The sequence below is a fragment of the Myotis brandtii genome, unplaced genomic scaffold (assembly GCF_000412655.1).
Source record: "Myotis brandtii unplaced genomic scaffold, ASM41265v1 scaffold728, whole genome shotgun sequence".
In the NCBI taxonomy this organism is placed as follows: Eukaryota; Metazoa; Chordata; class Mammalia; order Chiroptera; family Vespertilionidae; genus Myotis; species Myotis brandtii.
The window spans coordinates 325,550-337,572 of record NW_005370875.1 but is presented as its reverse complement, the minus strand read 5'-3'; the positions used below and the strand labels follow the sequence as shown (position 1 = coordinate 337,572).

Genomic DNA, 12,023 nt, shown 5'->3' with positions numbered 1-12,023 from the left:
TCTGCGTGTCAGCATTTTGAAAAACCCTAACTTAACTCTGGTGCCGTGTCACATATAGAAATTTTTTGATATTTGCAACCATAGTAAAACAAAGATTTATATTTTTGATATTTATTTTATATATTTAAATGCCATTTAACAAAGAAAAATCAACCAAAAAAATGAGTTCATAGGTTCGCCATCACTGAACTAGGGCATGTGTCCTTGACCAGAATCAAACCTAGGACCCTTCAGTTCACAGGCCGACACTCTATCCACTGAGCCAAACCAGCGAGGGCTAAGACTGCTTTTTACGCTGGCATCCGTGGGCCTCATCCACATCAGGGTCCCAGCCCACCTATCCCAGCCCCTTCCTGGGATCCCTCTCTCCTGTGTTCCCACCCAGTGGGACTGCTGAACACTTATTCCAGAAGACCTCCTTCATCCCTAAACATGCCTGGGAGCTCCTCCCCATGTTCCCAGCCCCACCCCTATTCCCACCTGTCCTAGTCATTCACTTCCCTCAGTCTGTCTCAAATGCCACTTCCTCCACAAAGCTCTCACCGCCTTCCAACTGAAGACAAGACCCTCTGCCTCCTTTCTACAAGAATTTACTTTCTAAAGACCCTGTGAAGTGCTAGGTGGGACACAGCGATGAAGCAACCCCCAATGCTGCTGTCCTGTCAGCAAGGAAATCCGTCAACTTGGGGAGATAAGACTTGGCAACATTACAAGAGGAAAGGGATGCCTCACAGTAGAGTTTCTGATCTTTCCACATCTTCACTTAGTAATTCACTCAGTCATTTGTTCCCAGGAGGTGAGTGCCACCATATCCTGGGCTGGGGGGAGGGTAGATGCAAAGATGAATAAAGTGAAGAACTGCAGGAACTCAGAGAAGGTTCAAGAGGACCTCGTGGAAAGGCAGCATGGGATCCGATCTTTGAGGACGAGGACGTGGACATGCAGAATGGAGAGCATTCCAGGTTAAAAGAGGAGTGTGAGCAACAGCATGGAGGCATGAAAGCGCACCGTGTAGGAAAAAAGAGCCAATAGTCAGGCCCCATATTTCTTTGGGGACCCCCTGAATGGTGATCCATGGTGGATATACCATGTATCCATGTGTCTGCCCCTCTACCCAGGCACCCCAACAATTCACTGCTGCCACACTTCCTCTTCTCCCAAGGGACTCTCACGCCCCTCCCAACACTGTAGTGTCAGGAACGCCAAACACTGATGGGCTCTGAGAGCAGAAAGTGATCCATCCCTTGGGAGAGGGGACATGATTGAGGACAGTGCTTTTCAATCTTTGTTCAGCCCTGGAGCCCTTTGTTCAAATGAAACCTTACCTAGAAGCCTAATATGTCAGGCAGATAAGCAGGGAGCCACTCAGGATGAGGCTGGGGGTGGGGGACCCAGAGTTTGGTCCTCCCCCCGCCACCCTTACCCACTCCCACCCCTGTGAAAGCAGCACCAAGCCAGGTTTAAAATCACCTAGGTAAGCAGGCCTGGTGGTGGGGGGTCCCAGAAAGAGGGAACTTTCCCTAAGTCTCTTGGCCCTCTCCAAGACCAACTACAGCCTCTCCCCTAGGACCACATTTCCTCACCCACCATTCCCAGGCTGGAGCCACCAAACCCATCTCCCCATCTGTAGTCTAACAGCTCCCCCTCCTGAAACATACATGTCTTTTAAACATATGAAAATATGTTCATCCTTACCACCTTGAGAAAATGCAAAAGTAAAACACCATTTTACCAGATTGGCAAAGGTCAAAAATTAGAAGAGGGTGAGGATGTTGCTTCTGGGAGTATAAAGTGACATGGTTATTATCTTTGGAGTGCACTTTGGCAAAACAGATTGAAATTTCACATAGCTACTATTTGACCCAAATCTCCACTTCTAGGAATTTTTTCTACAGATAACAGACCTATTTAAGACCAACCGTTGTAATATTATTTATAATATTAAAAAATGGGATACAACCTAAATGACCATCAGCAGGAAACTGGCTAATTAAATTATCCTACATCAATAGGATATTCTGACACCACAAAAAGGAACAGACAGAATTTCTAGGTTATATGAAAAAATAAAGTATAAAGTACTCAACCAATTAAATTATCCTACATCAATAGGATATTCTGACACCACAAAAAAGGACAGAATTTCAAGGTTATATGAAAAAATAAAGTATAAAGTACTCAACAACTACTATTCCAAAAAGAGGTCATGTATGTAGGCACTCGTGCCTGCATGCACACACACCTGCGTCTAATTATACAGAACACACACACTGTGTGTGCACTGGCTACCTCCAGACACGTCGGGACCCGGTAAGAGGGCTTGCCTCTGGGAGGGGAACTGAGGGTGGGAAGGAAAAGCACTACATGAGGGTTCTCTCTGGTATATATCGCCTTTATAAGAATAATTACAAACAAAAAACAACACATCCCTGTTGGTCCCTGGGCTTCAGTAGGTGGCTTCCCTGTGCAATGGAAGCCCTTCAGGGAAGAAACGCCCACCACATCTACCTTTCACCCATTTCTACTTTTCCTCTAACCCTGCAACTGTGGTGGAAGCTCCTCAGGTACCAGTACCTCAAGGTGGCTGCAAGCTATGTTGAGAGCCATATGTAGCTCCTCTCCCAGATGCAGACCTCAGAAGGACCCCAAGCCCTGGGTACTCACCCCTGGACCAGGTCCCTCAGTTCAGCCTGCCACCCTCCATCATCCACCCATAGCTCTCTCACTCCCTCACTGTGCCGTAGGCCATGCAAAGCACACCCCTTTCTTTTCAGATCCCTGTCCAATGATCCCTGCTTGCTCAGCCTCCCAGATGGCCCTGATCTTATGAAACCAGGAGGACCTTCTTCCAACCCACCACCTCTTTTAGGCAGTCCCCGTGACCCTGTCTGCATCAGCACTGTATCTGACTTAGGTCCTGATCCTATTTTCCTTCGTAAAGTGGACCAAACAGATGTGGCTAGCTCTCCAGGGGACTGGGAATTCCTGACTTACTCCAACTGGCCTCCACGTCATCCCTTCATCAGTATGCCTGACCCATACAGCTGTGCCAGCTGTCTATGGCTAGCATCCATTCTGATTGGTCCGTTCCTATGCTTTGCTGGTGTCTCCAGCTGAGGCTGATCACTCCTACCCTGTTTCCTTCCTTCCTTCCTCTCAGCAAAGATGTACTGAGCACCCGCTACCACTACACACCAGGCACATGACACATACGCCCCACCCACTGACACCTGTGTTTCCTTAGCCTAATGTTCTCTCTGCTCTTCGCTACTCCCAAATCCTGACCTTCGTTCACGCTCCATTTTCCAAACCACCTTCTCCAGGAAACCAGTTTCCATTCATCTACAGGCTGTACTGATGCTACCATCTTTACGCTTCTCACTGCTTCTGCAATCACCATCATACAGTTTGGTGCTTATTTCTTATCTGTTTCCAAGTTATCCTTTTTGAAATGTATTTTAAGCTCATTTTTTGAGTAGATACCATATGTACAGAGTATAGAAGTCAAATGATACAAAATAGTATACTGTGAATAAGTCTCTATCCAACCAACCTCCAACCTCCCAGGTCCTCTCCCTCTTTCCTGGGGCAACCACTATAACCAGTTTCTTACTGAGATAAATTCCAGGCATGAATTCACATACACACGTGTGAGGTTACGTTTGTAAATACCTAGATTCTAAGCAGCTCTTGAATCCCCCTAAGGGCAGGGGCCCTGTCACCCTTCTGGGTCCCTAGAGTCCCTGGCCACAGGCACTTACTGAGCACCTGCCTCTTTGGCTAACTGTCAGATGGAGGGAGAGAGAAGGCAGGGATGGACAGGCAACACAGAGAGAAGATGTAGGAGTGGGGACAGAGGTGATGGGGGGACAATTTAAAGACCTTGGAGATCAGGGTTAGAACTTATCACTCTCCCACCGCCAACCCTCTTCTCTAAGCATCCAGGGTCTCCTAGGCCTCTTCACCCAACCACTCACTCACCTTCTTCGGAGAGAAGACACCCACGGTTCCCCCGTCCTCCCGGACAGCCACCCCCATCTCAGCCAGCAATGCTTCTCTGCAGGCCAAGAAACAGATGTTAGTCTTATCATCGCTACCCATGAACTGCTCCCCTAAAGAATCTGACCTTCCCTCCCCATCCCCCATTCTTCCAAGGCTCCAGCTGTCCCCCCTCCCCTCATACCTCTCCATCCTCAGGGCTTCCGTCTTGCGTAGTTTCTCTTCCCAGGTCTCATTCAGTTCAGCTATGATCTTCTCTGTTTCCTGGGGGCAGGAGGCAGACAGGGATCAGGACATTCTGGGACAAGCACCTACCGTGGGGCCCACGTCACTCCTGGGATTCCTTCCTCCTCTTCGGCCCTGGCTTTAGAGAACTACACTCCCATCAGCCCCCAGGTCCCCAGTCCTGGCCAGCTCCAGCTTCCCACCTGCAGCCTCTCCATGGCCTCCTCAGGCCCAATCTGGGGCTCAGCATTGGGGGAGAATGATGGCTCCAGTTCCCCATTGTGTGTGGGGGGAGATGAGGGTGAAGCTGGGGAAGGGGGAGACGCTATAGCTGGCAGAGCACCTCCAGGACTCCCCTCATCCACCTTCAGGCCTGGGAAGGAGAAAGAAGGCAAAGAAGGAGGCTAAGGAAAGATGTAGCTGATTGGAAACATAGAGAAGGCCTCAGAGAGGACCAGTCTATAGGAACTTCTGAAGACATCTGGTCAACCTCCACCAAACAGGAAGCCCTCCTACTGCAGCCTTAATAAATGGGTACCCAGTCTCTGCTTGCTCCCCTCTAAGGGTGGAGAGCTCATTACTGAACAAGGCAGTGAGTTCCTTCCATTGTTAGATGACTCACACTATCAGAAAGTTCTCGGCTATGCTGAGCTAAAATCTACCTCCGTTACAGGTGGCCATTGTTCCTGATCCTGCCTTCTGGGATAAGAGAGACTAGACTGTTTTTGTTTCTTTTTTTTACATCTACCTTATCCTTCTCTTACCAAGAATGGACACCCTATTTCCTCCACTGTGCCCCTCAGCACCCTGACTGTCCTCAACGGGATGGACTCAAATACTGAATTCGGAGTCAACACCTGACGCAGCCCAACAGTTCTACATCCTCGAGAATGGACATCATTTTGTATCAGTGAGACTAAGCAGTAAACTTTAGAAACCATCCCACTATTAACTGTTGTTAAGCTTATGTTTCACATGAACTTTTGCAAGACAGGGTAAGTCCCCGCTCCATATCTGTCCCATGTCACCGAGGACATAAAGGGCTTCGTGGTCAGTGGCCCCTCCCTGGCCCCAGGACTGGGCAAAGGCAAATGAGGAGGGTTGAGGCAAGCCAAGGGGCGTGCCTGAGCTGCCCCTCCCTTGGAGCCCTACCTCCCAGAGCAGAGGCTGAGAGCCCCTGAGCCATCAGCAGTTCCCGCAGCCGCGCCACCTCCTCCTGCAGCTCCCGGATCAGCCGGGCATTAGGGTCCTCATTGATGATGGCATTGCAGCGGATCTGCTTGGTGCGGTCAGCATACCTGGGTGAGGAGGAGGATTGGGATTGGTGAGGCCCAGACCCAGGTGACCTTAGTCTGCTGCCTGCTGCCTATTTCCCTCTCTCCCTCCCAGGTTTTAAAATACTGGGGCACAGTTGAGGGTCAACTCTGTCTCATGGGCAAGGTCCTGAACTACCTACCAGCCTCTGAGCTCCCCTGGCACTTTTCTTATGCTGTTTCCACCCCACCAGAGCCCCACCTGAGGGTGCTGAGAGTCTCCTCGTAATTGATGTCTGCGGGGCTCAGGGCTGCAATCATTGCTGTGCGTGAGTTCCCACCTATGCATGGAGAGGAGGGGAAAGCTTAAGCTGGGCTGGGTCCTAAGGAAAGTCATAGTGGGTCAGGGGGCCTTAGTGCCCTGACAGGGGTCTGACGGGGCACTGTCCAAGGTAGGGTGAAGCTAAGCATTGTGGAGCTACACATGAAATCTAGTAGCTAGAGGGAGCAGAGGTGAGGTCAAGGAGATGACAGACATCTGTGGGACAGAGAGCAGTAGGAGGAGGATGAAGTCAGCAGTGGGTGTAGGATCAGAGAGGGGTCATGAGTGGCCAGGTTAGTGAGGCACTTGGCTTGGCAGGCAGGGTGTGGCCTTGATCTCAGCAACAGGACATCTTCAAAGGATGTTCCCCAGGTCAGGGGAGAGTCCATCGGACAATTGGAGAACTTGAGCATCTCGGGGTGGCAAGGGGATTTATCAAAGGGGGTTAGCAGAATGGTGGCAAGGTCAGCAAAGACAGAGAGGAGGAGCTCCTCACCCAAATTCTCCTTGAGTAGCCAGGTGAGCACAGAGTCCCTGTAAGGGATAAAATCCGACTTCCGCTTCTTTGATTGCTGGGGGACAGAAGAGGGGAGGGGGTCAGGGTGGGCCATCCCCAGTGTCCCCTCACCCAGAGCCCCTTCTCTTCCCACCCCAGGTCTTACCATATCCGCAAGGGCAGAGATCACCTTCCCTAGAGTAGTCAGGGACTTATTTATATTGGCACCTTCCTGAAAAGCGATAAGGAATGTGAGGAATGAGGCCCTACTCTCGCACTCCAACCCACTTCCCCATCCTCCTCCCCGCAACCAGAGTCCCAGGTTAGGATGAGAGACCACTGCACACAGCCCCCAACACTACCCCTGTCCGCCCCTCCTAAGCCTCCTCACCTTCAGGCGCATGCCCCGGGCTCCTGAGGAGTCAGCCCGCTCACTCCCAGCAAGGTCCACCAAACTGATCTTACTAACCTGAGTCAGAGGAAAGAGGTAGAGGTGACTGGGTCAGTGGGGTGGGGCAGGCAAATCAGCAGAACACCCAGCAAGGGAACTGGGCTGTTGGCAAGGGATGGAAAAATGCAGGAGGGGATGAGGGAACAGGACAGGAGGAAATGAAATTTATTAAGACAATAATAAGGGACTGGTTATTCATCCATTTGTGCATTTATTTTGTTTATAGGTATTTACTTGCCCACTGTGTGCCAGAACAAGGTACAGTGGAATCCAAGCCCTGCCCCGAGAAGTCTAGTAAGAAGGACAAACAAGCAAATGGGAGATTGTACCCTATGATCTGCGAGGGGAAGGACAGAGACCTTTGGAAGCCTGGAGAAGGCACTCAGACCCAGCGTGGGCAGGGAGGAGGACACAAGGCCATTTCATGTTACTAGGTAGGGACAGTGGGGGGGAGGGTCCCCACCTTCTCTGAGTCCAGCCCAGTGAGCTGGTCATGGCAACGCTGTGTGAAGACAATGGTGAAGACGGCATGGGAACGGCTGCTGGTCTCATTCATATTGGTGGCAGCCACAGTCCTGGGGGAAAGGGAGTGGTCACTGGATCCCACCTCTCACCGTTCTAAGCCTGGCTCCCTTTCCCTCCACTCCACCGGCCCACCTCACCTCGCCTTATTGCCACAGTCCATGAGATCAGCAATGTCTGCATAGGAGGTCACAGCCAATTTAGACAAGTCCTGCACATAGGGGCCCAGGATGGGGTGCTCCCGGACCCGCAGAGCGCCCCGACTCTTGGGGTTCAAGAGGTCGCGTACCCGTTCACAATAGATCTCCATATAGCTCACCTAAGTGGAAGAAGAAAATAAGAAATAACAGTACGGTGATTACCAGAAGTAGAGGGGAGTGGGCAGAGGCAGAAGAGCGTATGGGGAGATAAATGGTGAAGGAAGACTTGACTTGCAGTGGTAAACACACAACACAACATACAGATGATATATAGGGTGTCCCAAGGGTAAATGGCCTCCATGGCTTTGCTGGCACATACGCAAAGCCGTGGTCTTCATTGGTCTTCATTGTCCCTGCTCCTGGGCCATAATTGGTACTTGGTAATGCTTATCAAATTGAAGGGATTGAAATCAAAGGGCAACAGATATTAGAATCTGATTCAATAAACCAAGTAAAATTAGGCTTTTATTTTTTGTTGTTGTTGTTAATGCTCACGCAAAATTCAAATCTTGCATGAATTTTGGGACACCCTATATTACAGAATCATACACCTGAAATCTATATAATTCTATTAACCAATGTCACCCCAATAAATTCAATTAAAAAAAAACACATAACAAGCAAACAAAATACTGACTATGAAACACCCTATACTCCACTGAGTATGAAACTGGTGATTTGAGCATTTACTAGGCACCAGGCATGGTGCTAAGCACTTTGCATGTGCTTACTGAACCACCCAACAACCTAGGACGGGGATCCCGCCATTATCATTTCATAGATGAACATACTCAGCAGCTGAGAGATAAAATCATTTGCTCAAAGCCACCGTTAGTAACTGGCAGGACATGAATCTCAGGCTGGCTGACTCAGAGACTGCCCTTGGTCTTAACCACTCCTCTCTCCCCCTCTCTACCCAGGATCACCACGCCCTCCCTCCTGCCCACCTAGACTCGGGCTTACCTCCACAGAATAGGAGAGCTCAGCGCTCTGGTTCTTACTAACACGAGAGAAGAGGTCTTCACAGAGCTGGAGAGGACACAGAAAAGCTGCTGTTCACAGTGCACCTGCGGCGCCCAGCATCAGTCCAGGCCCTGTCCTAAGTGGTCCAGCTGCACCCTAACTCAACCCTGAGGGAGGGGTCATTCCCGTTTTACAGATGGAAAAGCAACCTCAGAGAGGTTCACACTTGCCCGGGGTCACAGCTAGCAAACCCAGGCATCCTAACTCCAGAGCCTGTGTGCAAGGCCACTGCACTGCACAGCCAGGGAGAATTACGAGCATTTCTCAGTTATCCTCAGCTGGCTTCTGGTATACTCACCATGCTAACTACGGTACCCCAGAATACAGGGTAGGTATACTCACAGTGGCTATGAGACAAGGTAAATGTAAGTGGCAGAACCAGGGTTCAAACCAGGGCTCTCTGATGCCATAGCTTTGGCTCTCCTTACTGAGCCTTGTTGCTTCTGGAGGGTCCTGGATGTCCAGGCTGCAGCCTACCCCTACCCACCATCACATTCCCTGTCACTAAGGGCCTCAGAGAGCCAGTTCTCTGCTCCATAACCCTTAGAACCCTCGGGACAGCTGAAGATGCTTCCGCCCCGGCGGCCCTGCCAGGTCCCGGCAAGTACCTGGGGCACAATGCCCTGCTGCCCTGGCTCCTGCCGCCCCATCATGGTGTAGGATTTCCCAGCCCCGGTCTGCCCATAGGCAAAGATGCACACGTTGTAGCCTTCAAAGGCGTGGAGCAGCATCTCTTCTCCAATGTCCCGATACACCTGTTGCTGAGATGCAAACTGGGGGTCCTCAGCCTAGGTGGAAATGGAGCAGAGAAAGACAGCATGAGCCCTACATGGCTTTGTCCTTAGTGTCTAGGTCCCGGGAGGCTTGCCCCCATTGTCAGAGACTGCCCAAAGGTCCTGTGCGCTTCCCAACCCCATCACATCCTAATCATCCCTGGGGGTCCTATTCAATTTCCTGCTCCCAGTCACAACCCGTGTCCTACCCACCCCATCCCACCCAACCCCCCACAGGTGCTATTCCCCTGCAATGCCCCCGCCCAGGACCTAAATCCCCTGTCCCTTGTTGCTTAGCTCTTCCCCAGCCCAACAACCTTACCGAAGTGTGTGACCAGTAGGAGTAGTCAAAGGTGAAGCTTTTGGGGCCATCCTTGCTTTGTTTCGGATTGATGATGGCTGAGGGGGCAGCAGAGGGCAAAGGAAGGCCAAGGTCAGGTGCTCCCAACCTCTGCCCACTGCCCACAAGCCCCCGAATGCAGGCATCCTCGTACTCCCTCCTCTGTCCTAGTTCATCTCTCCCCTTTAATACTCCCCACCCCCTCCCGCACCAAAGCTAATTTTGGCCTCCTAGGACCCGCCCCCACCAGACTGCCTCCTTGGATTGGGCAATGGAGGGCTCCAGGCCAGCATTCCCCCTCCCAGGGACTGGGAGCGAGGAAAGGCCAGCCCGCCCCAACCCCCACCCTTACAACTAGCACCTGCTCTGTGCTGGGCACAGCCCTTCTCCCGGTTCAGCCCAGCAGGACTAGCCTGCGTGGTGGGCCTGGCCACCCCGCCTGTCCCCTGCCAGGCTCCTGGGACTCACTCACAGGTGGTGCTGCCCTGCATGCTGACCACACACTTGGCATCCTGGCTGGTCTCACGGGCATTGAAGGGCCGAACCCTCACTGCCACTTTCACTGAGGCACCAGTCATGGCTTCAGATACTCCCACCCTCCTCAGCTGGAGGACAGAGACACAAGAGGTGGTTAGAGCTGCTGGGGGGACCCAGACACTAACTCCCAGCTTCTCCAAGAAACCAGTCTCTCCACCCCCCTTCCAGCTACTCAACCCCCCACGAACCCAGGTCCTAGTTCCCTGGCCTTCCTCCCAAATGTCACTCTCCTCAGGGACTCCCAAAGGTATTCCTAGCCATATCCCAGCTCGCAGTTACCTGTCGTCCTGGCCCCAGACCAGGGGGGCTGTATCAGTTCTGGCTGCCACCGGCCCTCGTAGGGGGAGCCCCATCCTACACTTGGGGCCTGGCCACGCCAGCTGGGGCTGTGAGGGAAACCCTGGTTGTGGGGGAAGAGCGGTTAGGAGGCACCTGTAGCTCCAGAGGTGTGTTTGGGGTGGCATGACTGGAGAATAAGGGGTGGGGGGTAATGTCGGAAAAAGGAAGGATGGCTGTCCCTCTGGAGTGGCCGAATGCAATGTGAATCCAAGGGCAGAGATGGTGATATTTTTATTCCTCGTCACTCACAAGTGTGCTAAACGTCAGATAGAGGAGAGGCTGCACGGAAGGCAATTCTGAGAAAGGGACACATGGGCAGAGACCCTGCGGGTGTCGGGAAGGGGGAAGAGGAGGGGCAGAGAGTCGCAGATACCAAGAAAACCAGAGACACAAGAGAGAAGGCAAAATCGAGGTCATGCTATGAAGGAAATAATGGGAGGAAAAGGAAGGAGAGGCGCAGGCCAACACACACAGAAATGGGAGGACAGACAGGGAAGAGAACTCCAGGGCAAACGCACAAACGGGGAGCCCAGAAGAGAAGCAAGAGGAGAGAAAATCCTCAACACAAAACTACCCTAAAATTCCCACACAGGGTCAGGGTCGGGGTCAGCCAGGGCGAAGTGGCCGCCAGCTCCCACCAGGGCCACAACCCCCACACAGGGGCAGGGATTGCCAAAGGGCAAAGTGCAAGGGCTGGAGGTACAGTCCAGGCCTGGGATCCGCAGGGCCTGTGGCCCCAAACCCCTCGCCCAGCCCCCAGCACTTCCTCCCCAGGATCCAGGACAATGGGCAGGGGAGGGCGGGGTCATCCTGCATCCATCCAGCCCGGGCTCCGGGTGGAGGAAGCCAGGATACCTGTCTTTATGGGGAAGGGAGGGTGACCCTGGGGTCTGTCTCCCTGAAAAGGGGGAGACGGGAAAGGGGCAGGCAGGTCTCGGCCCCTGCCTGAGGCTAATGCTATGGCGTCCACTGCCCTGGGGAAGGTGCCAGACCGGAGCCCAGGAATGTGGGTGATCGGGTGCCCACACCCTGGGAGGAGAGGCTGAGCAGCCTACGCCCACGGAGACAGGGTGGAGAGTGTGGAGAGAGGGATCCGGGATGCTGGGGCCCCTCCTGGGACCCTGAAGGGCCTCAAACTGCTGTCATGTTGGCTGGGTCTCACCTCACCGGCCTCGGGGGTGGGGGTGCAGAGTGAGAGGGCTGGTGTGTCCCAGGGCAGGAAGGGAGTAGCTGACATTAGAGGCTTTCTCAGGAAGAACAGCCCTGACCCCAGACCCTGACCACACTGGGGGGGACATGCAATGGTGACGCCGAGGGGGCCAATGGAGCAGGGATCGGGATGGCACGACTCGGGGTTAGCGGGGGACAGGGCCAGGGGACAGGCAGGTCAGCCGGCGCAGCGTCAAGGAGCAGTGGGTGCAGGGAGGGGCCACGACTGGGGAGGGGGTGACCCACCCGAACCGGAGCCCAAGGACCACCTGGACCCAGCCCGCCCGGCAGATCTCACATAGGCCCGGACCCCGGCCTTCCTGGGAGGCCTTGC

The 12,023-nt window shown here is 53.0% G+C and overlaps 2 protein-coding genes across 3 annotated transcripts in view; one reads left to right on the top strand and one right to left on the bottom strand.

Moving 5' to 3' along the window:
- Positions 1 to 10,571, bottom strand: part of KIF1C (kinesin family member 1C) — a 31,119-nt gene extending 20,548 nt beyond the window's left edge. Inside the window, exons 1-15 of the mRNA XM_005882573.2 lie at positions 10,421 to 10,571; positions 10,077 to 10,209; positions 9,587 to 9,663; positions 9,100 to 9,279; positions 8,432 to 8,497; positions 7,409 to 7,587; positions 7,210 to 7,321; positions 6,687 to 6,764; positions 6,462 to 6,527; positions 6,296 to 6,371; positions 5,740 to 5,818; positions 5,377 to 5,522; positions 4,428 to 4,597; positions 4,184 to 4,263; positions 3,982 to 4,057 (exon numbers count right to left, since the gene is read on the bottom strand). Of these exons, the coding sequence (XP_005882635.1) occupies positions 3,982 to 4,057; positions 4,184 to 4,263; positions 4,428 to 4,597; positions 5,377 to 5,522; positions 5,740 to 5,818; positions 6,296 to 6,371; positions 6,462 to 6,527; positions 6,687 to 6,764; positions 7,210 to 7,321; positions 7,409 to 7,587; positions 8,432 to 8,497; positions 9,100 to 9,279; positions 9,587 to 9,663; positions 10,077 to 10,182 (1,491 nt within the window). The 5' untranslated portion in view covers positions 10,183 to 10,209; positions 10,421 to 10,571. The remainder of the gene's footprint in view (positions 1 to 3,981; positions 4,058 to 4,183; positions 4,264 to 4,427; positions 4,598 to 5,376; positions 5,523 to 5,739; positions 5,819 to 6,295; positions 6,372 to 6,461; positions 6,528 to 6,686; positions 6,765 to 7,209; positions 7,322 to 7,408; positions 7,588 to 8,431; positions 8,498 to 9,099; positions 9,280 to 9,586; positions 9,664 to 10,076; positions 10,210 to 10,420) is intronic.
- Positions 152 to 12,023, top strand: part of INCA1 (inhibitor of CDK, cyclin A1 interacting protein 1) — a 19,208-nt gene continuing 7,336 nt past the window's right edge. Inside the window, exon 1 of one of the 2 annotated variants that reach the window (XM_014530240.1) lies at positions 152 to 173. Coding sequence is in view for 1 of the 2 variants with exons in the window: in XM_014530241.1 (XP_014385727.1) it covers positions 11,782 to 11,866 (85 nt within the window). In the remaining variant the exon portion in view is untranslated. Of the gene's footprint in view, positions 174 to 10,969; positions 11,867 to 12,023 lie in introns of those variants that run through there. The other variant, XM_014530241.1, reaches the window with a different exon arrangement.